The sequence below is a fragment of the Caretta caretta genome, chromosome 10 (genome assembly GCF_965140235.1).
Source record: "Caretta caretta isolate rCarCar2 chromosome 10, rCarCar1.hap1, whole genome shotgun sequence".
In the NCBI taxonomy this organism is placed as follows: domain Eukaryota; kingdom Metazoa; phylum Chordata; order Testudines; family Cheloniidae; genus Caretta; species Caretta caretta.
Window position 1 is genome coordinate 44631779 of NC_134215.1, and position 26392 is coordinate 44658170.

At 46.7% G+C, this 26392-nt stretch overlaps 1 protein-coding gene across 3 annotated transcripts in view; it reads left to right on the forward strand.

Annotated features, from left to right (window-relative positions):
- Positions 1–26392, forward strand: part of CPEB1 (cytoplasmic polyadenylation element binding protein 1) — a 77329-nt gene that overhangs the window by 19280 nt on the left and 31657 nt on the right. For all 3 annotated transcript variants that reach the window (XM_048867437.2, XM_048867438.2, XM_075132933.1), the window contains exon 3: positions 8877–9065. In XM_048867437.2, the coding sequence (XP_048723394.1) occupies positions 8877–9065 (189 nt within the window). The remainder of the gene's footprint in view (positions 1–8876; positions 9066–26392) is intronic.

A 26392-nucleotide genomic window follows, 5' to 3' on the forward strand; every position in this document is an offset into this window, starting at 1 on the left:
TCAGATGCCTACCACACAAGAATTGTTGATCCAGCCCATAAGGGTCATTCTGCAGGATCCAAGCTTTCATTTTAAGGTGGTTCTAGCAGTCACAAAAATTAAAAGCTTTTTAAAAACACCACACATCACCAAATAGCATGATCACAACTCATACCATTCCCCACCTTGTTCAGTCTGCAACCACAGGGAAATATTCAACTAAAATGCCAAGTGGAATAGATTTCTTCACTTGCACCTTTGAGTTTGGGCTCCTGAATACTTCTCCAGCATGTTGGGGTCAGAAGCAGTGCCCCAAAATACAGAACTATCTTGAAGCCTTAACCATAGTTCTGCAGGGTATAACATGGATATCCTAGTTCAGGCACAGGTAAGATTCGACAATAGAAAATAACTTGTGACTTAACCTGCGACTGGGCCAACATCAGGAAAGCTGAGAATTTACACTTGCATGGGAGGAGATGCATAGCATCTCAGATGTCAGACTTTAAAGGGTGACTTTCTGTGTGGACTTCAGTAGCTGTTTCCAACAACTCATTAAAGTGGGTCTCCATCAAATCTGACTCATCAGTGATTGGAAGCAGATCCCCCCCTCAACTCTGGGTCATGTAGTAAGTCTTAAGGCTTGTCTAAAGTGTGGGAGTAGCTTCTAAAGTAAGTTAACATGTTGCATATTAAAAGATCTGTGTGGATGCTGCTGGTGTGCACTAAAGGTTCCCTAGTGCGCTTTAATGTATTACCTGCAGTGTGCACTAGCTGGTTCTACACTGACCAATTAATGCATGACATGTTGGTGCAATTTAAAAATCATACCCCTGGTGTAGGCAGGCACTGAGTTGATAGCCTCTTCTCCACCAGCTGAGCTGGTTTTTGGAGGGGGGGAGGGTGAGAGAACATGGATTTGTGCTGGAGATGGCCCACCTTGATTATCACTTTAGATAAGCGATTACCAGCAGGAGAGTGGGGTGGGAGGAGGTATTGTTTCATGGTCTCTGTGTATATAATGTCTTCTGCAGTTTCCACAGTATGCATCCGATGAAGTGAGCTGTAGCTCACGAAAGCTCATGCTCAAATAAATTGGTTAGTCTCTAAGGTGCCACAAGTACTCCTTTTCTTTTTGCGAATACAGACTAACACGGCTATTACTCTGAAACCTGAGCTGGTAATGTTAGCCTTCTAGTATGTTTGGATTGTGTAGTACTCTTGCAGCAGCTGTGTTAGCTGGAATTGCTCCTCTTGCTGGTGCAGACTTTAGGTTCTCCTGCAGTGGTTTCCTGACCACTGCTGTAGTAGGGAGTTCTAGCTCTGTCAGTGAAATGGATTTGTGTATGATCTAGGCAAGTATGTCCTGTGGAGTCTAACTCCTACTTCCTCCTGCTGCAGAGGCCAGGAACAAAGAATGCCTTTCCCCTCTGTGGTTCTTGAAATTGTCATTAATCATTGGCCTTTCAGAGTTTTCAGTTAATCACAAACAAGGTATACTCCCCCACTGGCTCTGAAGCAGTTAATACACCATTAAATGTCAAGTTTTGGCACTACTCAGAGTATGTCTACCCAGTAAAGAGAACCCCATGGCTGCCCTGTGCCAGCCGACTCAGGCTTGGGCTGCAGGGCTATTTCATTGCTGTGTAGACTTCAAGGCCAAGGGACTCCTACCCCCAAAGGGTCCCAGAGCCAGGGCTCCAGCCCAAGCCTGGACATCTACAAGCAATGAAGCAGCCCCACAGCCAGAGCTGCACTGGCCAGCTGTGGGGTTTTTTGCTGTGTAGACATGACATACCCTCAGATTATGGGAAAAGCAACACTTAACTGAAAGCCTTCAGGGTTTCTTGCCTGTTCCCTGGCTGCAGTGGGCAGAAAGACCCACTATCTACGAACAATAGATCTCAAAGATTCCATGTTCTTTAAGGGCTTGTCTACAGTTCATGGGGAAACTGGGGTGTGAATCCACCCCACACTAGCCTGCTACAGGCTGTCCATGAGGACCCTGCTGCATTTGTTAATGTGCTTTGACTTAATCCCATTTCAGTGAGGACTTGATTTAAAGTGAGTTAATGAGCTGTTAATGTGTCAGGAGGGTCCATGCAGTGGCTGGCTAGTGCAGGATGGATTCATGCTGCAGCTTGCCACGAACTAATTGTGTAGACAAGCCCTTAGTGTGGTAAATGTGAATTCTCAAAGACCTTAGACACTAACAGCCTTAACTCCAGTTCAGTTTCATTATGGGCAGAAACCCTTTAGCAAGTGAATTCTCATTCAGTGGCCTAAAATCTTCCACCTAATGCCAACCATGAGGAGGTAAAGAAACATACGCTCAGAGTTAGAGCCACAAAGGGATTTAAGTGCCTGGGTCCAAAATTCAGATACTCAAAACTGCTGCCCAGCTGCCATCAAACCCTGCAGATGCTTAGTCCCCTGGCATCTAAACTGCTGCTGGACATGCACACAGCCCCCTCAGTCCTGGTACTTAGCTGTGAAGTGGGTGTAGGTCTCCTGAAGGCATGCCTCATGCCTCTCTCAAAACACTGCCATCCAATGAGGTGGCTCTGATAATTCTTAACCCAGTGGCTAGAGCACTCGGTCAGGATGTGAGGCCTGGTTCACTTTCCTCCTCAGCCTGATGGGGAGCAGGGGCTTGGACCTGGGTCTGACTTATTCTCTCTAGTAGAATGCATGGCTGAATCAGAGCAGAGGGAGATGCCCAGTCCTAGGCCTGGTCATCACTGGAAAATCGGGGAGATGGATTACCTGTGTCAGCAGGAGACTTACTCCTGGTAACATAGGTCCTGTCTACAGTGAAGCACTACAGTGGCACAAACCTGAAGGCACCTGACTTCCTCTGAAGTATGGGGTTAGGCCACCCCCATTTCCTATTGGCTAGCTTAGGTTGCTCTGCACTCAGCTTGCTGGCTTCTGTGAGCTCTGTTCTTAGGTGCAAGTGTGCTCATGCAGTGTCTAGGGAGCCTAAAGCCAAACTTGAGGCTGTGGATTTTGCTAGGTGGCAGGGTGTTGGGCATTGCAATGTGGCATCTAAGGACCAACATGGATCTAAACCACAGGGTCTTACAAAGACCCTGAAACGTCTTACCTTCTGTGAAATGAGGGGCTTTGTAATGGGGGGTTAGCTAAAGATGCATCCTGTACCTTTGAATTTGAATGTTCACTTGACTTCTGTGCTTTATGGGGTCACTTGGCTTGAAAGCTAAACTTGGCAGGGATGCAGGTGCACTTTGCGAGACTGCGCTGAGTGTGGAGGCAGCAGCTAGGGTTTGTCTAACTGATCTGAGTGACTGGTGGGTGCAAGTGGAGACAGATTTATACAACTTCAAGGAACAAAAAAGGTCTTTCCTACATTAGGTCTTACCTAAATCTTACTAGAAGGCTGCATACTGGAAAGCTAGGGAGGTAGTGTTCTCAAGCAGATTCTGGAAATTGTATTATCTAGCATCTTCCTGGATGACCTGTACCTATCTTCTGCAAAGCTGGGACCCTCTTAAAAGTAAAGCATGTTTGTGTCATGCTAATTGTCTATTCACCCATAGTGAATGGATGCAGGAAAGCTGTAGATGACCTGAATTGCCAGGCTTAAAAATAAATTTGGAGTGTCTCAGGCCTTTCTCATTATAGCAAGGACATGAACTCATTCCTTCCTTTGCAGGTCACCTTAAGATGCCATTGGAAATGTTAATTACTGGCAGCCTTTCTGCTGAAAATGTCTTGTGGTCTGTAGGGTGTTTAGTTTGGGCCAGTATGACATGAACTAGAGTGTGCAGAGTCTGACTTGAATGTGCTCTCTAATGTTGTGGTTCTCAGCCTGGGGTATGCAGAGGTCTTCCAGTAGGTACATCAGCTCATCTAGATAGTTGCCTAGTTTTACAATAGGCTACATAAAAAGCACCAGCAAAGTCAGTACAAACTAAAATTTCATACAGACAATGACTTGTTTATAATTGTACTTTTCAGTATAAAGTCAATTGGAATATAAATACGGTAAATGAGATAGTAAGCCTTTCAGTAATAGTGTGCTGTGACACGTCTGTATTTTTGTCTGACTTTTGTAAGCAAGTAGTTTAAGTGAAACTTGGGGGCACACAAGACAAATCAGACTCCTGAAAGGGGTACAGTATTCTGGAAAGGTTGTTCACTGTTCTAATGCATATTGCCCTCTTTCCTTCTATTAAACCTGGAGGTCAGGACAAGTTAGTCACTGTAGTGGTTTTTAAAGTGCAAGTCATCAGTAGAAAGATGGTTCCCACAGACTTGGGCTATGGCACTCCCATAAACAGCATATGTAGAAATGTTGCATGATCATGAGCTGAGTTATGGTTGCTGTGGGAACTAACTGAATTGCCTGGAAAAAGTGTCTTTAATACAGCATCATGACTAAGTTTAAAGACTCGGGCCTCATCTGAAACAAGTTGCACCTCCAGCTATACTACTAGAGCTAAAGTAGTTCCATACCCTAGTGTGGCTATAGGTAGAACGTAAGTGTTTATCTTTGGTGTAGCTTATGCCTGTGCAGGAAGGGGAATAAGTTGTACCAGTATTGCATGCAAAAACTACATGAAGATCATGCAGCTTGCAAAGGCAAGTACTCAAAAGTTAGGACATGCCAGTTTGCCTCTGCAACTTCAGCTCAGTCCCCTTATGCATATGCCTCATGATAGTCCTCAGCACAATCACAGGTCACGTTTCAGTCAGTGCACAGAACGGATAGTGCTCAGTGAAGGAGTAGCTATGTACTTTGTTCTCACTGTTCAGCATAATCCTAGGCCTCATACTGCATGCTAGTCAAACCCGGCTCTAAAGACAGAATTATTTCCTCGTGGGCTCTTCTGTGGTTCTCATCTCAGTATGAAGCTTCACAAATGTTCCTGTGAGTTGAGTGGTGGGATCCCTATTGCCCAAGTTAAGGTCAGAAGTACCTACTGATCCAGGATGCCCAATTTGAGACCCCTTACAACCTGATTTTGTTTCAGAATCCTTAGCATTATATAGCACTTAATTATGTTCACAGCACAGCTCCCATTTGAATTCGTTTGCCAGCCAAGAGTGGTCAGCACATGTGTAAATCAAACCAAAGGTTTTAAATTGGGCACCCAGAAAATGAGGAACACTTTGTGACCCCCCTGTGAAGTTTTAAGTGACATGCCCAGCTTTACATAGGAATTCTGTGGATGAGGCAGGGATAGAATTGAATTCCTCAGGAGCATTTAACTGCCTTAATCATGAGACCCTCTGTCACAGGTCAGGCCCATGGCTGTGCCTGCACACCCTTGGGTCTGTGTAGCCAGTCTGTCACTGTCAGGATGGGCTGCCACCTCAGAGGGCAGTGGCCAGGATGGGGGACCCAGGCCCGCCCTCTCCACCAGGTCCCAACCCAGGGCCCTCTTGGTGGCAGGGATCTGGCTGAAACACACCAAGCTAGCCTCCTGTTGTCCATTCACTCTCTGGGTTATTTCCTGCCCACTTCTCTGCATCTCATGGCTTCCTAGTTCCCTCAGTTCCTTCTCCCTCAGTTTTGTCCAGTGCCTGGGGGTTGAGGGTTGCTGTCAGCTGGCTGGCCTCCACATTGTAGGGTGCTCACAGCCCTTCAGAGGGGCCAGCAGCACACCACGTTCCCCTACAGTGGTCTGCCCAGACTGAGCCAGGCTGCTCCCTCTTATACTGGGTTTGCTCTCTGAGCATGCCCAGTAGGTCCATGAGGGCATGGCTTCCTCAGCCCATAGTGAGGGGTTAACCCCTGCAGTCCCAGTGTGGGGCATGCATGCCCTGTCACACCCTCCTTTCTGCAATCACCTGCCTCACTCACTACTCACCTCCAACTTCCTTGACTAATGAGGCAGGGATCCTACAGGCACCTTCACTAACAGCCCTGACCTGTCCCCACAGCAGCTGGACTCCATGCAGTGAATGAGGCAGGGTCCTGTCGAAAATGGTCTAATGTGATGAGACTGTTGTAATACATACATGAATTAAGGCTGCACCTGAATTCTGGCATTTCTGAACTCCTGAGTGCTTGACTTGGCAGTGTTCTCAGATAGCTTTTGTGACCTAGACTGGATTCAGTTAATTGTTTAAAAACTCAAATTTTGTCTTATTGACACCCTATGGGTCCCAAGCTGGGTTGGAACCTTTGGATCCATATACAGACCTCTGCCAGTTGAGGGAACAGACTAACTGACAGCAATAGTACTATCCTCTGCATGGAGCAGCACTAGAGGTGGAAGGGTCACCTTGCCAGGTATTTGCTGGCAGCAGAGGAATGCTGAGACTTGGGAACTTTGGTTCCATTCCAGGTCCTTGGGGGGGGAGAAATGTGCTCTTCTGCCCATTGCCTCCAGTTGACCCCTTTGTGCCCATACCCCTTTTACTGGTACGAGTTTTTTTTCCCACCCCAGTTTAGTCCTAGCCCTATTCTTCCCACTTAGTCGCCACTTATCAGGCTTTCAATCCCAGTCTGCTTGCCCAGTAAGCTGGTCTCACTGCTCCAAACTACCCCATTCCTAGTCTCCTTGCCCAGCCAGTTCCTAGTCCTTCCATGTGCCCTACCTCTGTTCCCAGTCCCTGCCCACCCCACATTACCATCCCCACTAACTCCTAGTCTCCCTCAGTTTTCTCATCTAATCTGGCCCCAATTCCCCTGGCTCCTTGTCCCAGTCTCCCCCATCTGATCTCCGTTCCCCCTGCCTTGAATCAAATGGCTGCCTGGATGTCAGCTGAGGGTAACAGAGGGGCTTCTTGCTCTCTGTTCCAGTGGCCAGCCCTGCCCTGGCCCAGAGCAGCCATTGCAGGAAGAGCCTTCACCCCTGGCCAGTGCCATGTGCTTGGTCAGCACTAGGGGCTGAGAGACTGGAGCATGTGCAGGATGGAATCTTGTTTATCAAATCCCTGAAGCCTCTTCTCAGCATGTGCAAACAGTTGTGAAAGGTTTGTCATATGGATGGATCTACAGCAGCCTTTGGATCAGGGATGTGCCTTTTGCCAAATTCCAGGTCCCTGCTCCAAAGCATGGGGATGCTAGAGCATTTCAAAGAAATCTCCTGTTTTTTCCATGATAAAGTTCTGCTTTTTTCCCTAACCTCACTCTTGGAAACAGATGAATGCTTAGGCTGATCTTTGGGGAAACTTCTGTGGAGGCTGACACATGGCACAAAACTTTCAGCCCAAATGGTTACAATTTGGCAAAGTTACAGATAACTGAGAATGGCCTCATTAAGGTTGCACCAAACTTCCCATTATAGGCAGGGCTACTAGCCCTGCCAGTAATAAGCACCTTTACACCATTGTGTCTACACTAAAGGCTGTACTAGTCTGACAATCAGTTTTTTTAAAAAGTGTAGTGTGTGTAGGCCTTAGTCATGAGGGTGGTGGGGACAGAGTGCTGGCTGCCAGCAGGTGTGGCTGCAGCATTACCATGTCCTATTCTCTCTGACCTGCAGGTCCCAGACTTCCCAGGGATCATCATACTGTATGTGTTAGGAAACTTTGGGGTTCCCAATCTGAGGGTTAGGTAGGGTCCATCTTCTGCTATAGCACAAACCAGGTTCTACCTTAAGGTATTTGACTGGTGTCGGCATCTGGAGCTGTGCTAGGCATGTAGACCAGTAAATCACTTGGGATTCTGCTGTGTGGCCAGAAGGGAGGTCACAGAGCTGAGTTCCAGACTGGTAGTGATGCCTGGGGTAGCTATAATTACATGTGACAAATGTGGCAAGCAGGAGTCACTGCAGCACCCTGCTGAAGAGTGGGGGGGTGGGGTGTTCATTGCATGCCATGCAATGGTGGGGGGTATGGGGACAGCATGGAGGGAGACTGTCCTTCTGCTTGGGAGCTGGCTTACAAATGCACTGAGTGACTCAGGTTTTGGGTAAGGTAGCTGAGCATCTTGTGGCTTAATCAGCCCCCAGATCCTGCATCAAACTGGCATTCTCGTGCTAAACTGTCTGCCTTTCTCTCTAGCATGCTGGCACAGACACCTAAACTAAAGCAGGAATCCAGCATCTTTAATAGCTCTGGCTGGAGGACACCCACCCCCCATGGGGGGGCAGTGGGGTGGGGAGGGATAGAAGGTCAGTGAGCCATGAAAATTCCTGTCTAAATGTGAACTGGGAATTCTGCTCTGCCTGGCCAAGTTTTTCCTAGTGTGACATGTAGGCTGACTGGTCTGCAATATAATGCACTTCTCTTCCTATTGCTGAGGATTTTTTTGAAGGTTATCCATATTATTGAATAGTAAACAATGCAGAGTCAGGGAGGCTCAATGGCCAAGTTGAAGCAAATAGATTATGCTAGCAGAATTGTGAAGCTTTGCGTTGGGTGGCTGAATCGGGTCTGGAGCCTGTCCAGGACTAAAGTGTTTTTGGGTTTGTGGGGGAGGGGCAGGGACAGGAGAGCTGGATAGCACTAAACTAGTGGGTCAGAGCTGTTGCCGCTGCTGAGGATTGCTGTCTCGATCCTCTTTTCCACTGTGCTGTAGCTCACGGCTTATTTGTGCTGGCTGCCTCCCTTGATGTACTGTAGCTGTGCCTTTTCCTTTCTGCATGCTGTCTCGTCTTTCAGGGGAATCTCTCCTCTACCTTTATTTTGTAATAAATGATGCGGTTATGTTGCATGCCTGAGTGACGTCACTGTTAGCACAGTAAGCATCAGCAGCCTGATCACATGCTGGCCCAGTCAGTAATGCAGACAGGATAGGAAGGTGGAGGGGGGGCAGAGGAGGGAGGGGGCTGGTTCCTGGACAAATGGCAGTCTTCCCTTTGGGGTGAAGTTGTTAGTCTCAGTGGCTTCATCATAGGGCAGGATCTGGCTTGAAGCTTTGGAAAACTCCTCCTAAAAATTCCTGAACTCTTCAGCTTGTGTTTGTTCCACCTGAGCAGACTTCCAAGACTCTGAAGGAGCAGTGGCAAGCAGGATGCTTTTCCCCAACTCTGCTCAAGAGTCTCCCCGTGGGCTCCCGGACACAAACGACCTGTGCCTTGGCCTGCAGTCTCTCAACCTGACTGGGTGGGACAGACCATGGAGCACCCAGGACTCGGATACTGCAGCACAGACCAGCACACAGTCTGGTGAGTTGCTTTCTGCTGGCACACAGCAACAGTTGTTGATTATTTGCTTTTTTAAAATGTGAAGCTATTGCCCAGAAAAGTGGCTGTTACAGGAGCAGATTGACTGGTTGAGGGATTCTCTTAGCCTTATAAATGCTCTGAGTGTAATGGGGTGGTGAGTTCAGGGGGACAGAATAAGGGGAGGTTTTGGTTCTTAGTGTTCTGCAACTATTCCAGTCTTGGCTGGAAAAACAGGAAACTTAACTTACAAATACCCAGGCTTCTCCAGATCCTGTGATGTCTGGGGAGGGATTAATGTGCTGATGGGCAAGAGGCTTTATTAAAAACTGCTCATACCTTCCTTCCAAGTAGGTTAGGATGTATTTGAAGATTGAGTTAAACACCTACACTGCAGTGTGGAAGTGGCGTTAAACTCACTCCACTCCAGATAAATCGACTGGCAAATTGCTACCTGGGCAAAATAGGTTGTGCTGGCAGAAAGCTGTCTCTATACAGGGAGGGGGCTGCATGCTTGCAGAAGGACCCCCTGCCTGGCAGCAAATGCTGCTGTAGCGCACAAGCTTAGGCTCTTGCACTCACGGGGTCTGCTGCCCACACTCTGCAAATGGGGTGTGGTAGGGGTGCAGACTGAGCTCCAAGTACCAAACTCAACCAGAAGGTTCCCAGCTCTGTAAAAGGGCTAGGAGGGACTCTCCCCAGAACATGCTGCTTTGTTTTAGTTTGAAAATGGAGAATGGCACTTGGTCTGTAAGTTAGTCTCTCCCCAATAGCAGAGTGAGGGCATGGCAGCAAAGTATTGGCTTCTTGTTTTGCCCTTCCAAATGCTGTTCACCCTGGCTTTCAGCTGGGTCTAGCTCAGCATCAGCAGTATGGAGTGTTCTAGATCTGAGCACTGTTCTAAAGCCCGGTATTATCTATAGAAACTGAAGTGAAGAGTAATGCTGTACCCCTCAGTTTTCTAGACCAGGATTTAGTGGCATCCTTGTGGTGTAGTCAAGTAGGGAGCAAGAGGGGAGTGGGGACTCATCTTTCAGGTCCTTATAATAAAGATCTAGAAAGAACAATCTCACAGATGGTGTTACTTCAGTGAATGTATCAGTCCATGGAAATATCTCCTGCTTCAGCAGAGTTTGCACAAGTTCAGCCTGGTTGCTACAGAAACTCCTCCTTTTTATAGAAGCAACCTGCTGCTTTGTTAAAAGGCTAGTGCATCTTTGTGCATTGATGGGGGTGACCTAGAAGGCCCCAGGCATGTTGCAGGTGCTGATAGGAATGTGGGTTGCAGTGTCTTGCACTCTTCACGTGGGTGGCCATTCTGGGGTAGTTCTGGAGGAGTGTAAGTGACCACTGCTACCTTCCCTGAGCAGGATGTAAAGTGTTGCAGGCTGTTCTGCTCACAAGCATCATGCCAAAGCTCACAATTGGTAGGAGCATGTCTTCCTTCCCACTAACACCTGTCACTTGGTTGTAGCAGTGGGTCACAGTCTGCCAGGGGCAGCACCAAATGTCACTTCAGATACTGCAAAACTGATCTGCATGTTACCCAGAGCAGGCCTCCTGGAGGTGCAAGTGCATCACTGCGGCTTCCTCCCATGGCTGGGGGTGGGACTTGTCAGGTGACCGTTGCAGAAGCAATATGCCACTGTAGGGGAGGGAGCAATGAGTATTAAACAGGCGTATGCACAGACCCCTGGAAAGAAGTTCCTGTTGAGGGTTTTCCTAGGAGCCATTGGCACTCCAGTAGGCTTGGATTCCTGTCCTGTGCGAATCCAAAAAAATCCATCTGGCTTCCCCTGGTGACCCGTAAATGCTCCATATAGCACCAAACAAGGGATAGTACTTTCCAAGCAGCAGTTGTGCCTGATCTTGTCCTACCTTTGCTTATGTCTTGTCTGTCTTGCCCTTTCCAGTGAAGCTGGGAATAGAGAGCTGATGGCTGACTTTCCATCTCTCGGTCCTCCAAAATGGTGGTGGGGGAAATCTGAGTTCTTAATCAGAGCTGAATGGAGCAGCAGCCTTGGATAATTAATAGCATACATCATTTTGGGAGGTGTCTGATAGGCAACTGGGTACTGAATCTGGATTATGGAAGCTTAACTAAGGCCCTGTGAACAGCATAGTTGTACATAGGTGCTGGAACTGAGGGTGCTGCTGTACCCATTGGATTGAAGTGGTTTCCATCAGATACGGGGTTTATAGTTTCGTTAAATGGCTCTCAGCACCTTGCAGTTGTAACCAAGCCAACAGCATCCAGGTCTGACAGTACTTCCTAGTGTTACAGCCATAATGTGTAAGACATGATGCACAATGGCAGTGCAAAGCAGTTTTGTGTGACAGCCTCTTGCTGCTGCTGCTCTGAGCCCCACATGATCAGCTATAGCTGTCTCAGATGTTTTCTCAGCCAACATCCTGCCTGGCTGTTTTGACAAAGCCTCCATTCTCACTAGCTACTGTTACTTGTATGGCAGCTCTCTGCTATTCAGTGGGATGAAATGGTACATTGCTCTGTGGAAGGCTTAACTGTGAATTGCATGTTGAGGAAGCGGCAAATAAAAATGGATATTTATGCAACACAGATCACAACTCCACTATAAACTTCATATGAATTCAGATTGTGCAGCTTAAAATAGCCTCTGAATCAATAGAAAATTCAACTGGAAACTAGTCTGGGGTACTCCAGTGACCTTCCTGATCACTTATTTTGGTGTCTGTAGAACACATCCTTCACAAATAAGGTACTGAACTACCCACAGCTCTGTAGTGCATCACATATATTTCTGAGTTCCTCACTAATAGGATTGCAAAGATCAGTGGAACTGATGGCAGGAAAGTACTAAGTACATGTGATACTAAAATGCTCAGGAACGCAGGCCTCCTGGATGCAAGGGCTGAGTACCTTGCAGTGGTGAAATACCCTGTTTGAGGGTGAGCACACAGAATTAAAGCCTCAAAGGCTTGCATTCCTCCTGCCACCCAGTCACTATCGATTAGAGAGGTAGAAGCCCCACAATATAGAAAAAGGGAGTTGGTTTTGACAGAGCATAGACTGGCCCATGTGCAAACTTGCAATCTACCCATATTCATATACCCGGAGCCATTTGTTGGCAGTGCCATTTCAGTCACTATAGTCTCTCCACCCCAGTGGAATGTGCTGGCTATGTTCTCATAGTCTAACTGCTGTGCATCCTGCACCAAGCAGAGGGAAATGGGAGACTGAATGGAGAAGCAGGAGAAGTGGCACTTAAGCCATGGTTGCCCATTCATCTTGCTGTGGGTATGGCATATGCTTGGCTCAAGAAGTGAAATGCTGGTATTAGCGTGCAGCTGTTCCATTGTTCATCTAGGGAGTTGCCTTGAAAAGCTTTGCAGGAGGTAGGGCTGGGGGGATTCAGACTGGGTCTGGAACGCTTTGGGAAGCGCCGGGTGAAGTGGCTTCTCTTCTGTTTGTGAGAGGGGTGAGCATAGGGGGTGTTTCCCCACTTGAGACCTTCACTAGTCTTCAGAGGGGCCAGCAGGTATGGTCAGCTGGTATTGCCCAACCATGCCTTGTGTAGCAAAGGCAGAGAACAGCATGTGAACAGTCTAGTGCCTGTCAGTAATCTCTGGCACTACAGTGATGCAGGTATTGATTCCCAGCTGGCTGCCCCCAGTCCCTTATTGGTGCTGTAGCTGGCATTTCAGCACTGAGCCAGGGATGATCAGAATCAGGAAATCCTGACTGCAGATGCACTGGGCTCAGCATTGGGTTGTCTGTCTCTAGAGCCTGGCTGGGAGGGGCAGGTGTTGCCAGCGAACAGCAGTTGGGATGGTTCTAGCAGTGACTCAGCTGTATAAATCCACAGGGAGCTGGCCAGGAGGATGGAAGTACAAAAAGTTAACAATCAGTCTAAAATTGATTGCTGATTTGGTTTCCTGCAGTGTCAGTGCTTGAGCACTGATGAGCTGGAATTCAGGTACTCTAATCTGTGGCAGACTTTCCTTAAATCTGCATACAGCCATTGCCAGGTGCTGGCTGTACCTGAGCCTGAAAAGGAATGTCTGGTAATAAGGAAATTATACTGGTGTCACCTTGTGCTGCCTGTGGAACTGGTGTACAAATACGCTTGATATTGTAGTTGTGTACAGGGCCCCAGTCAGGGTCAGGGCCCCATTATGCTGGACACAACTAGGCAAAAATGCTGCTTTTGTTTTGCAACACTGAGGAGTTTTCTCTTGCAATCAGACTGCTGCTTCATGCCTCCCCAGGGGCTGGGAAACTGCTCAGTCCCAGGACATGGGGCTTGCAGTGCATTTTCCTGCTGATTCTACTGCATTGTAGAGGAGACAATCCACCTGTGAGAGGGTGGAAGAAACTTTGTCCCTCTGCCAAGGAGCATCCTCTGCTCCTGAAGCTGCTGTCTTGCTTGGGGAGCCTCTGCTAGAGGTAGCAGCTGATGCAGTTCAAAATTGCTGCATCTATTGGCTATAGGATTTAATTGCTGTCTTGTGGCAGGAGAAGAACACTAAACCTACTGCTGCCACTAAAACTGTCTGTCAGACTAGGAATATTGACTCAAGTCCCAGAAACCTGTTCTCGTGTCCCAAGAAAGGGAAGCTGCAGGAAATAAATGCTGGCCTTGGCTGCTTCCAGCTAAGTGTCCCATGTAATGCAGTATTCCCTTCCCAATTTAATAACTGTAAATATGCAGTGTTCATAGCATCCAGGTTACCCGTTTCTCCTTGGGGAAGGGTAAAGGGACACTGTATCAGGACAGTGGAGGAAAGAGATGAAAGTGCTGGTTTAGTTTGTATGCCTGCATAATTGATGACAGTAGTGCACAAGGATATGTGAGGTAGAGCCCTGCAAGAGACTACCTTTTAAATCCTGATTCCACCTACACAAACCTTAGATTCTGCGAGACGGCTTCCCCCACTACTTAAAACACAAAAACCACAGTTGGCTAATATATAATGGAATTCAGACACAATTTTTACCACTAAAAATAAAATAAATCTTGATTAAACTATGTAAAAATATTTAACTCTTGTCATAATAGACATCAAATCTCCATCCCTGTCCTAAATTTAAGTATTAAAACCTTTATTTTTCTTAAAGAGAAATGTGCTTTACATTGAAATTCAGTTTGAAAAACTGAGACTTAGTGTTTTCCCTCAAATTTCTGCAGTCTGGTGGTTTTTTCCCAGTGGAATCCTACCTGTAACAGTACATTTTATCCTCTCCTGCTATTATGGCAGCAGGTCCTGTGGGATCCCAGTTGGGCTGCAAGGCTCTGATGGGATGTTTAATACATGTTCAGTCTCTCTGCTCTCGCTGGCAGGTATGAAGCCTGTATACTGTTAACTCCGTACCTGGCATGAGTATGAATGCCAATATTGACATACTGGATCAGACTAGTATCAGCTCTCTAGCTCTAAAGTACATGTGACTCCATATGGACAGTGACTAGTCCATGGAGAAACATTCTTAAACTCTGGCAGTGCTTGCGTATGCCCTGTATCATAGGGTCTGTCGTCTTTCAGTCTATCTTATATAACTAGATGTTATCCATATAGCTGATTATTTTAATCTTCTCATGACAGTGCATTCCATAGGTTGACTGTATCCTTTTATTCATTTCAGACATTGCTTTGTTTCCTTAGCTGTCTCCAGTAAAGAGGAGTGCCCTACTACCTTCCCAAACGCTTGCTTATATACACCTGTCCTGTCTCTTCAGAGAAGAAATGGCCTGTTCCATTAATGTCCCCTTTTGGAAGCCCCTCTATAGCTCTCACTCTCATTCCCAGTCTCTAGACACGTCTTCTCTCCCATCAGGGTTTGCCACTCCCACAACTGGGCTTCCCCTCTGTGCTGCAGTTGGCTGGGTCTCCTTGCCAGTCAGACTTGGCTGGAGATGGGACACTAGATGGGGAGGGCTGAGTCACTACAGGGAATTCTTACTCAAGTGTCTCTGCCTGGTGGGTCTTGCCCACATGCTCGGGTCTAACTGATCGCCACGTATGGGGTCAGAAAAGAGCTTTCCACCCAGTCAGATTGGCAGAGACCCTGAGGGTTTTTGCCTTTCTCTGCATTGTGGGGCATGGGTCACTTGCAGTTTAAACTAGTGTAAATGTTGAATTCTGTGTAACTTGAAGTATTTAAACTAGGGCTGTCAAGCAATTAAAAATTAATCTGTTAATCACACTTAAACAATAGGATACCATTTATTTAAATATCTTTGGATATTTTCCACATTTTCAAATACAAAGTGTACCATGCTCACTTTATATTTTGGTGGGATGATTTAGTTGGTGTTGGCCCTCCTTTGAGCAGGGGCATGGATTAGATGACCTCCTGAAGTCTCTTCCAGTCTTAATTTTCTGATTTTTGATTACAAGTATTTACACTGTAAAAAAAATCACCTAATAAAAGTACTGTAGTGCAAATCTTTATCATGAAAGTTGAAATTACAAATGTAGAATTATGTACCAAAAAAACTGCGTTCAAAAATAAGTGTAAAACTTCAGAGCCTTCTAGTGCACTCGGGTCCTTCTCATTCAGCCAATCATTAAGACAAACAAGTTTGTTTATATTTACGAGATAATGTTGCCCTTATTTACGTCACCAGAAAGCGAGAACAGGCATTTGCATGGCACTGTTGTAGCCAGCATTGCAAGGTATTTGTGCCAGATATGCTAAACATTCGTATGCCTCTTCATGTTTTGATCACCATTCCAGAGGACATGCTTCCATGCTGATAGTTAAAAAGTGTTAATTAAATTTGTGACTGAACAATTTGGGGGAAAATTGTATGTCCCCTGCTGTGTTTTACCTGAACTCTGCCATATATTTCATGTTATAGCAGTCTCAGATGACCCAGCACATGTTGGTTTTAAGAACACTTTCACTGCAGATTTGACAAAACACAAAGAAGGTACCAATGTGAGATTTCTAAAGATAGCTACAGCACATGATTCAAAGTTTAAGAATCTGAAGTGCCTTCCAAAGTCTGAGGGATGAGGGGTAGAGTATGCTTTCAGAAGTCTTAAAAGAGCAACACTTGATGCAGAAACTACAGAACCTGAACCACTAGAAAAGAAAATCAACCTTCTGCTGGTGGCATCTGACTCAGATGATGAAAATTAACATGCGTTGGTCCACGCTGCTTTGGATTGTTGAGCAGAAAGTAATCAGCGTGGACGCATGTCCCCTGGGATGGTAGTTGAAGCATGAAGTGACATGAATCTTTAGTGCATCTGGCAAGTAAATATCTTGTGATGCTGGCTACAACAGTGCCATGGGAACACCTGTTCTCACTTTCAGGTGACAGTGCTGCCTGCTTCTTGTTTACAGTATCTCCTGCAAATGTAAACAAACTTGTTTGTCTTAATGATTGGCTGAATGAGAAGTAGGACCGAGTGGACTAGCAGGCTCTGAAGTTTTACATGGTTTTGGAGTGCAGTTAAGTAACACAAATGTAGGGTTTTAAGTTGCACTTTCATGTTAAGAGGTTGCACTACAGTACTTGTATGAGGTGAATTGAAATACTATTTTTATAGTGCAAATATTTGTAACATACACTATTTCAATTATGATACAGAATACAATAGATAACATAGAAAAAATCAAAATTTAATAAATTTCAGTTGATATTCTATTAACAGTGATTAAAACTGCAATTTTTTAAATCACAATTAGTTTTGACAGGTTTCAGAGTAGCAGCTGTTAGTCTGTATTCGCAAAAAGAAAAGGAGTACTAGTGGCACCCTAGAGACTAACCAATAAATTAGTTTTTGAGTTAGGCATGTGAGTTAACTGACTAATCAACAGCCCTAATTTAAACCATGATTTGAGGACTTCAGTAACTCAGCCAGAGATTAGGGGTCTGTCACAGGAGTCTGTGGGTGAAGTTCTGTGGTCTGATGTGCAGGAGGTCAGGCTAGATCATGCTGGTCCTTTCTGACCTAAAGTCTGAGTCATCTTCAGAAAAAAATCTCTAGTCTCTGTCCTGCTAAGAGCTGGCTTCCTCCCCTGCTGCCTGATCAACCCACAAAAGTAACTTAAAAATCAATGGATCCATAGAAAATCAAACCCTACCAATCAGATTTTATCTTGGCACCTCTCCCCTTTACAAGAACTGGACTATATGACCTCTCAAGGTCTCTTCCAGTCCTATGATTCTAGTTCTTGACTCTACTTAGAAGACACTCAGTTACCACAGCAATACGTGGCAGTACATGGACAGTGTAGGAAAATGCTTGCTTGTTAAGAAGGGTGCTTAGGTAACAGATGTCACATTAAGTGCATCCCTGGAGGTTCAGTGCTCCCCACTGTGGCAGTCTCTGGTGAGCTGGGTTCTGGGGGAACTTGATCCAGGGCATACAGCAGTCTCCCTTCACTCAGAGCCAGAGGGAGCAGACAAGCCTGCCAAAAAGCGAGTTAGTGCTCCCCTTGTTGCCCACTTCAGGTATGCCTCTTGTGTGTGCAGGAGCAGCCAATATGATCTTGCACCAGTAGCTTGGGGAAGAGGCTTCAGCTTTCTCTGCTACTGGCTCAGCAGCACAGCCCTTGTGGGATTGAGTTCCAGTCCCATCTTTGCATCTCAACAGTGGTGGCAAAGCTGTCTGCTTATGGGGCCTTTCTGGTGGCTGTCACTTTTGCAAGTGGTGTGAGCTGAGGATACTGACTACAGTATCTCAGGACAGGACCTTCCATAGTGAGCAGGTAGAGCTGCCTTTCTACCCAGCCTTAGTTCTAAAAGCTACTGCTGTTCCACAGACCTCAGGGTTCTTCAAGTAGTGTCCCTGTGGGTGCTCCACTTTAGGTGTCTGTGCCCCTGCACCTCTAATCCAAGATTTTTGGTAAGTGTCCCCTTGAGCCCACACATGTGCTCTCCCTCCCTCATGGTCTGTCTCCAGGCTATTTAGCACTGCATGTGCAACCCCCCCCACTTCCTTCTCTACCACCTTTGGCCTCTGATGGAACAAGCAGTTGTCCCTTATCTGTGTCATTAACATAAGTAGTGTGTGTGTTACCTTTGTTCTCCCTAAAAGTACTCAGGCTAGTGTTTTATTTTTTTGGCTTAAAGAGAAAAAGGAAAAGAACTTCACTTTCCTTCCCTGGGGGCATTCTCCCCCCACTTCTCCCTCCCCCGCATCTAGTAGACTCATAATTTTTCTTTTTCAGTTAATAAAAAAAGGTAGACTATTCTGCATATTCCTCCCTGCTAGAGGATGACAAACCCCTGCCCAGGGGCTTGCCTGGCTCTCTGCTCCAAGTGGTGCCTCTCCTGCCAGGAGTCCATTCCTGTAATGGCCAGACACTTGCTGTGCCTGGGAGACCATCACAGAAGTGCTTTACCTGCCACACCTAAAACTGCAGCCTCACAGGAGCTGGGAGCTGAAGTAAAATTTCTCTATATAGAGAACACTTTAGTCTGCAGGGGACTCCAGTGTGTTGACCCCAGATCATCCCCAGAGCCTTCACTTCAAAAGGGGTCAGGTGGTGAAGAGGAAGAGAGAGGGGGGAAAGCCACCAACAGACTCCTCCTGGAAAGGCTCCTACAAGCAGCTGGCCAGCCAGAGGGGTGTTCCCTGGTGCAGCCATCTCCACATGGATCCCTGAGCAGCTGGCCAGCCAGTGGGATTCCCCAGAGGGGCCACCTCGGTAGGAGAGTACCAACACAGGAACCTGCTGTGAGCTCAACTGCCACTCCAGTTCGGCACAGGGTCTTCCTGCTGTGAGCTCAGCTGCCGCACTGGTTCAGCACCTCAAAGCTCTGGAAGCTGAAACCTGAAGTTTTCCTGCCCTGAAGGGTCTTCCTGCTGTGAGCTCTGCCCTGCTGTGAGCTCTGCTCTCTGCACTGACAAGGGGCTTCTGTAAGCTCTGTGCTGCTCTGAGCTCTACTCTGGGCAACTACTTCACCGAGAGGGGACAGGTACCGTATCAGAGCGACATAGAGAAGCCCTGCTGTCTGCTCTGCTTTGGCACTGAGACACCAGAGGCTTCCACTGTCATGCTCTGAGGCAATGGTACCATCCCCTAAGGAGAGGGGACAGTTACCCTGCCATCTCTAAAAAAGCAGCATAGAGAAACCCTTTGGTACCAGATGCAACAAAACTCCCATCTAGGAAGTGTTCTGCACCTTCCCAACCATTGATACAGACTGCAGACACTCCTCTGGGGTTCCAGATGAGCCCATGGTAACACAGGTGCTCTGATACTCTGGAGACCTGTGGCCTCAGTACCCAGGAAGATACCATTACCATACCATCTCTAAAAAAGTGGCACCAACAAACTTTTTGTATTGGGCAAAACTCTCATTTAGGGAGTGCTCTGCCCAATTATCAGTACTGACAGTGTACCGTGGACCCTCCTTTGTGGTACCAAATGAACCCATGGTACTGCATGAGCTCTCCAATCCTGGAGACCTGATGATTGGGGAAGAACCACAATCCCCATTACTTGATACCAGGACCCCGGTATCAAGCACAATCCCAGCACCCAGAATCGCTCTTAGCATTGGGCTGTATACTACCAATACCCCAGTCAATGACACCCTTACCCACAGATGAATCTGACACTGGCCAGGAGGAGATCGTTCCCTGGCCCCTCAAGGTGGCCCACCACCACACTACAAGGGTCATCCCCAATCCATCATGCCAACCACCCGTGCCTGCCTTCCTGCCTCTCCCTCCCAAGGCCATATTGTAACTCCTCAGGTATATACACACATGGTGCGACAGTCTCTGGTCTCTCTCAGGGAGAGTCCACCAGATGGTTTGCTACAGCCTGGTACCTGAGCTAGGACAGGAGAGAGCTTTTTCAGAACAGGAAAGAACGGGGGGAACCTGAAGAGGTAGCTTCCTCTTCAGCACACTTCTCATCTCTCCCAGATGAGACTGTGCTGCCCACCCCTCATCACTAAGTGAAGATTGAAGAACTTTCTGGATCTTACCAAGAGGGTAGCCAACGAGCTGCAGATTCCCTTACAGGAGGTGGCAGATACACATCACAAGTTGGTAGAAATTCTGCACACTACCTTCTCATCTAGAACTGTCCTCCCAATTAATGAGCTGATTCTAGATCCTACCAAAATCATCTGGCAGAGCCAGCCTCCATTGCACCAACCACAACAGTGTAAACAAAAACAATCCTACATCTCTACCCAAAGAGGCAGACTTTTTCAGCATCCACAATGCAACTCCATCATAGTGGATGTGGTTAATGCATGAAGCAAGCAACATAATACCAAGTCAACTCCATATGATTGGGCTTTGCAAGGCGGTATATTAATCAACAACATTACTGTTTAGTCATAAATTACCAAACTATCCTGGCCAAAACAATTTTTGTTAATCTTGGGAAACCCAGGATGTTTCTGGAACATTACTGGAAACACACAAACAGATTCAGACCATTCTTAGAGAAGGTCAGTTAATAGCCAGACCGGTCCTAAAGACACCACTGGATGTAGCTGTTACAGCTGCCCGCCCAGTCTCCATGACAGTGGTACTGAGGTGGGTTGTGGGTTGGCTTTTTTAGGTTCGCTGCACCTTTCTAGATTGCCCAAAGAGATACAGACTTCCAATTTGAAGGGCCAAACTGTTCAGAGAAGACAGATTTTTCTCTCCACATCCTGAAGGATTCTCAGACGGCACTGCACTCAAGAATCTACACTATGGAACAGAAGAGAAGATGTACCTCTCAACCACACTACAGATCACAATCTTCTCAATACTCACCATCTCTGTGCTATTATGAGCCACAGTGTAAGAGGCCCAGGGCTCAAAAGCGAGAACAGTCTGCACCCCAGTCCATGACCTCTCAAACTGCCTCTTATAAGCACTTTGAGCTGATCGGGGGCTTGAACAATGATACCTTACAGCATCAGCTGCCATCTGTACACTTGTCATGCCACTCAGAAGTCACCTTACCTTCTCAGCAGTTAGGACCAGCTCTAGAGCAGAGAGATTTCTAGGCCTGAACCTACAGGGTACCTACTTCATATCTCAATATAACCATCGTACAGGAGATTTCCTACTGCTTACCTTTGGGGCAGGATCATTATAGGTACAGACTGCTCCACACAGGATAGTCTCCAAGGTTCACTTCATTGTAGTGGCATACTAACCCCGGTACAGTGATTGGACTTCATCAGCACCAACCTGATGCAGTACAAGCGAGAGTGCTCCTCACTACCCACATTCACCACCCTGGGACACATCTCCCTAATATGCTGGGGAGCTCACCTACACAGCAACAAGGTTCAGGACAAATGGCCTTCTACAGAAATGACCTTCCATGTCACTCTTTTGGGGCTAAGGGCTGTCAGGAGTGCCTGTGCACAAACTCTGCCTTTCATCAAAAACACACAACGGCTATGATGGACTTAATGTGACCTGTATGTTTTGTATAAACGGCCAAGGAGTTGCCAGATCTCCCTCCCTCTGCAAGACAGCATTCAAACTTTGGAATTGATGCACCCATCATAATGTGCTCATCTCAGCTATCTGTCTACAAGGGATACAGAACGGGATAACCAACAGTCTCAGTTGGAATTTTCTCGCCACAATGAGTGTATACTGAATTCAGAGGTGCTTCAAGATATAGCCATCCTTTGGGGAACCCAGCCTATGGATCTCTTCACTACCTATCAGAACAAGAAAGGTCCTTTGTTACTGCTCCAGGGCTGGCTTGGGGAAACATTCACTGACAGTTGCCCTTGCCTTCCTAGTGGACAGAGCCCACTTGTATGTCTTTTCCCAGTTTCCTACCCTATCCAAGATTCTGTTGAAAATTCAACAAAAAGCAAGAGTTATTGTGATTGCCCCTCTTGACTATGACAAGTCTGGCTTCCTCACTTGACACAGATGGCAGTATGCCCTCCTGTTCCTGTCAACCCATTCCTCACCCGCTCTCTCAAAACAGTGGGCTGACCCTTCACCCCAACCCATGGGTCTTCTGCCTCCAGGCTTGGATCTTTCTTTGTTCCAAGGCTTAGAAGCAGAATGCTCTGACAAGCTGAAACACATGTTGCAACACAGCCACAAGTTGACCACTCCACATACCTACAAAATGGAAACGACTCCAAGTTTTTGTACCATTCCAAACACACAGACCCAACTTCATCTTTCCTCCCTCTGATTTTGCACTACATTTTAAATTCTCACTCAGCTCCCTTAAGGTACATCTCATGGCGAAAATGGCTTCCCACTTGAAGTTTGCTCAACCACTAATACGTAGATTCTTTAAGGGCATTGGTACTCTCTTCCCCCGTGACATACCACCCGCTCCAGCCTGGGACTTTAATTTCATTCTCAGGGCTTGGACTAGACCTCCCTCTGAGTCCAGGGCAACTTGTTCTCTCTTACACCTGTCCATGATGACAGCATTTCTAATTGCCATCACCTCAGCTAGGCACATAAAAGAAATAGTGGCCCTGAGGGCACACCCATCATTCATGGCCTTTGTCTTTTTAAAAAATAACTAAGGCCATATCCCAGGTTTCTCCCTAATTTTTCTACATTTTCCATATGAATCAACAGATCAGTCTCCCTGTCTTTCCCAAAACCACATTGTGACAACTGGGAGACAATTGTGCATATGCTAAATATTAGGACACGAGCATTCTACTTGGACAGGACTAAGGACTTCAGGAAATCCCCTAAACTCTTCCTTTCGTCCACAGAAAGATCCAAAAGCTGTAATATCTCCTCATACTATCCAGATGGGTCTCTAGTTGCATTAACTACTTAGCAAGGGCACAACTTGCTCCTGTCCATACGCACTCCATGAGATCAGTTCCTACCTCTGTCACATTCCATCAGGATACCCCTATCTCCCCAATCTATAGAGCAATGACTGTGGCCTCTGTCCATACTTTCGCAGAACATTATGCGATCACTGAAGATTTGGCCGCTGATGCAATCTTCAGCTCCACAGTACTCTCTAGTAAGATTCTGCTCCAAAGTTCCAGCCTCCAGTGGTGGGTACTGGTCACCTAAAGTGAAGCACCCATAGGAACACTACTCAAAGAGGAAGTTACTCACCTTGTACAGTAACAATGGTTCTTTGAGATGTGTCCATATGGGTGCTCCACAACCTGCCCTCCTCCCCTCTACTTCAGAGTTCTCTATAGGGCTCTGAGGTTGGGAAAGAAGTGAGGGGGTTCACCCGTGCTGCTAAATAGCCTCAAGGCAGACCACGAGGGAGGGAGAGCACATGCACACGAGGGAGGGCTCAACAGGACACTGCTACCAAAAATCTCCAATTAGAGGTGCAGGGGCACACAGACTCCTCAAGTGGAGCACCCATAGGGGGACACATCTCGAAGAACCGTTGTTACTGCACAAGGTGAGTAACTTCCTCTTCCTGCAAAAAAAAAAAACCAAACCTCTTCAACCCTGGAAAATGCAGACACCCATAGCTGTTAATCTGACTGCATTTAAGAATATATTGGAAGGTTTGATGCCTTTTACTACTGGTCAATATAGGAAAGACATCTAATGCATTGATTGCGAAGTGGTTGTGTTGAGGCATACAAGACAAAAATAAGCCTATCTCCAGGTTATGACTTCCTGGACTAAAACCTTTTGCATCAGAAGAGATCTGTGAAGCAGCAAATTGGTCTTCAACTTGTACAATTGTCAGACCCTTCCAGCTACAGCCCCAATGCAGAAATGCGCTGAAACGTGCTTACATGCTGTTTTTAATAGGGATGTTTCCTGAATTGAAGCCTAATGTACAGGTGTTGGCAGACCCAGCCTCTGGTAGGAAGGTACTGTGTGTTGTGTTGCTCTGGAAATCCACTAAATCAAACTGCCATAAACACGTGTGGGAGGGCATTAATCCCAATAGCAGGGATGGCTAGCATGGATCCAGAAGTTGGATCCTGTCGACTATCCAAGCTCACCTTCCTGGACCATCCATGAACTGAATGCATAAGGTCAGTCCAATGACCATTGTTCTATGCACTGTAAATGTGCTTTAATTCAGAGGAAGCAACTTAAACTAGAAGACAATGTATTTCTAATAGTATTCATGGAGGAGCTAAGCTTCCTGCCTTGTCATTATTCAATTGCAAAGACAACCGACTGGTAGGAATGGAATCTGGGTAAGCAGAGAAATGTATGGGATATCAAATATCTGTCTGCTCCATCTTGAGATGTGGGTGGCAAAAGTTGAACTCTGTATCCAAAGCAAGGACCTACCACCAGCTGATACAATGGCATAATATTTCTGGTATTCTCCAACCCACTCGTTATGCATCTCTACATTTGCTCTCTTGACAGCTGCTGCACCTTAAGCTTCATCAAGCTGTTGACAGTGTCCCCTAGGCCTTTCCCAAGTAGGTACAGCTGACTCAGAAATGAGCAATGTGTAGTAGTGGTTGGGAACTCTTTTGATGTATTACCAGGCATTTGTCAACATAGAACTTCACCTGCCACAAGCTTAGAATAAGCTCTCTAGGTTTATCCTGATTCCGAAAGAGGTCTAGCTTGTCGAGTTTCTCCTGTACGGTCACCGTAGTATCCTAAATGAGCCCTTCTCTCGATTTTAGTGAAAGGGAGACGTCTGAGATCATTCCTGGGACAAAGGGTAAGGAAATCTCTACCCACCACAAACAAGGGGGAACAAATTCTTGTCCTCTTGTTGGTGTGTCGTTCATATGGATCTTGATCTAAGTCTTAATCTCTCAATGCTCGCCTGCAGGTGGTCTTAACTGCCTTCCCCCACCCTTTTAGCCCAGCAGCTACCTCCAAGTTCTGTATGGAGGCCATGTCTACATAGGTGCAGTTACACTGGTGCAGACTTAATTGAGATGTGCTGCATCAGTGCTAACCTGGGCTTGCTTACACTGCTGCAGCAGGAGTGAGTCCCAGAGTGGCTTTGCTGCATGCACAGGGACCAAAGCTGACGTAGTGCTGAAAGGGAGGACCACTAGTTCTGAGACTATTGGAATCCACATCTTCCCTCTCACTATGGAGTTCTGTGCAGCAGCTGCACTTCCATAAACCGCCTTGCACAAGCACTTGCCTCATCCCACCAGTAATCCCTACATTAGTGTTCTAAAACATTGTAAGTGCAAATAGCTAATGAAGCATTAAACAATTGAAAGTGTTTGGCTGGCTGTCCAGTTAGAGGGCTGCTCAAATTCAGTACAGAGAGAACCACTACAGTATTAGAACAAAATACGGTCAAACATCAAGTTTAGACTAGTGCCAATAGCTGCCAACTGGCCTCATGAGGCCATCTTGGATTCTTAACTGAACCAAATGTCTGTAATATGCATACACATGCTAAAACTGTCAGTGGCTTTCTCAGTGCCTTCTTCCAATGGAAACTGAATTCTGTCTGCTATGCCTAAAACATGCAATCTTAACCCTCTCCTCTTTTTTGAGACGTGTCATTTGACTGACTTGCGTTGATGTAACAGAATACCTATTGCAGCAAAATACATAGGTGCTTGAGTGAACATACCAGTGATATCAGATCTGCTGGTTGGGTTCCAGCTCAAGTGAGGTTTAATCTCTGATCTTGTGCAGCACTGTGTGAGAGCACATAGCACAGAGAACCCTCCTTCAAGAGCTTCTTTAAACAGTCTCTGCTGGGAAATCCCACTGCATTGTTGTCTTAAAGCAATTCTGGTAAGATGTAGCCACTGTTAGTGCTGACCCTGCCATTGGTCTGTACCAGCGCAGTGCCATTTGGAGATGGTATTCACTCATTTACTAGGGTAGAGAGGGCACAGACAACTTTCACTGCCTCAACCTGCTCAGAGCAAGGTTAGGCATAATGATGGTATGAACGCCTGCAGTCCTTTGTCCTGGTGTATGCCAATGATTTGCCATTGTAGCTGCATAAGTGTGCAAGTAGTAGTCAAAGTCCGTTGTGAATGCACCTGTTCACAGAACTTGAGGCCCTTTGATTTTGGGGGCAGTGACTATAGCCAAGTTCTGCTATTGGTGCAGCTTTATAGGGTGTAGATTGACTGGCAGGCTTCACACTTAGCATCTCAAAGTTGAACCAGCCTGTAATCTGGTGGAGGAGAACCTTGGCATTTTAAGCCTGCTCAGGTAGCTCTGAACAGCCCTGGCCTGCTAATCGCTTACAGATCAAGCTCCCTAATAGTCTGCTCTGCATTGCCAGTACTGGGGGTGGCAGCAAGGCATGGAGCACAGCTTCTCAAACCCACACTTCTGTACTACAGCTGAAGTCTTGCATGGCCTCATCCAAACTCCCTTCCACTGGGACAGTTACTCCCAATCCTGACCCTGGTGGGACCGCACTGCTCCACGCTTGTCTCAGGCTCACACAAGAGGTGAGGTGAGGTGCATACTTCCATAGA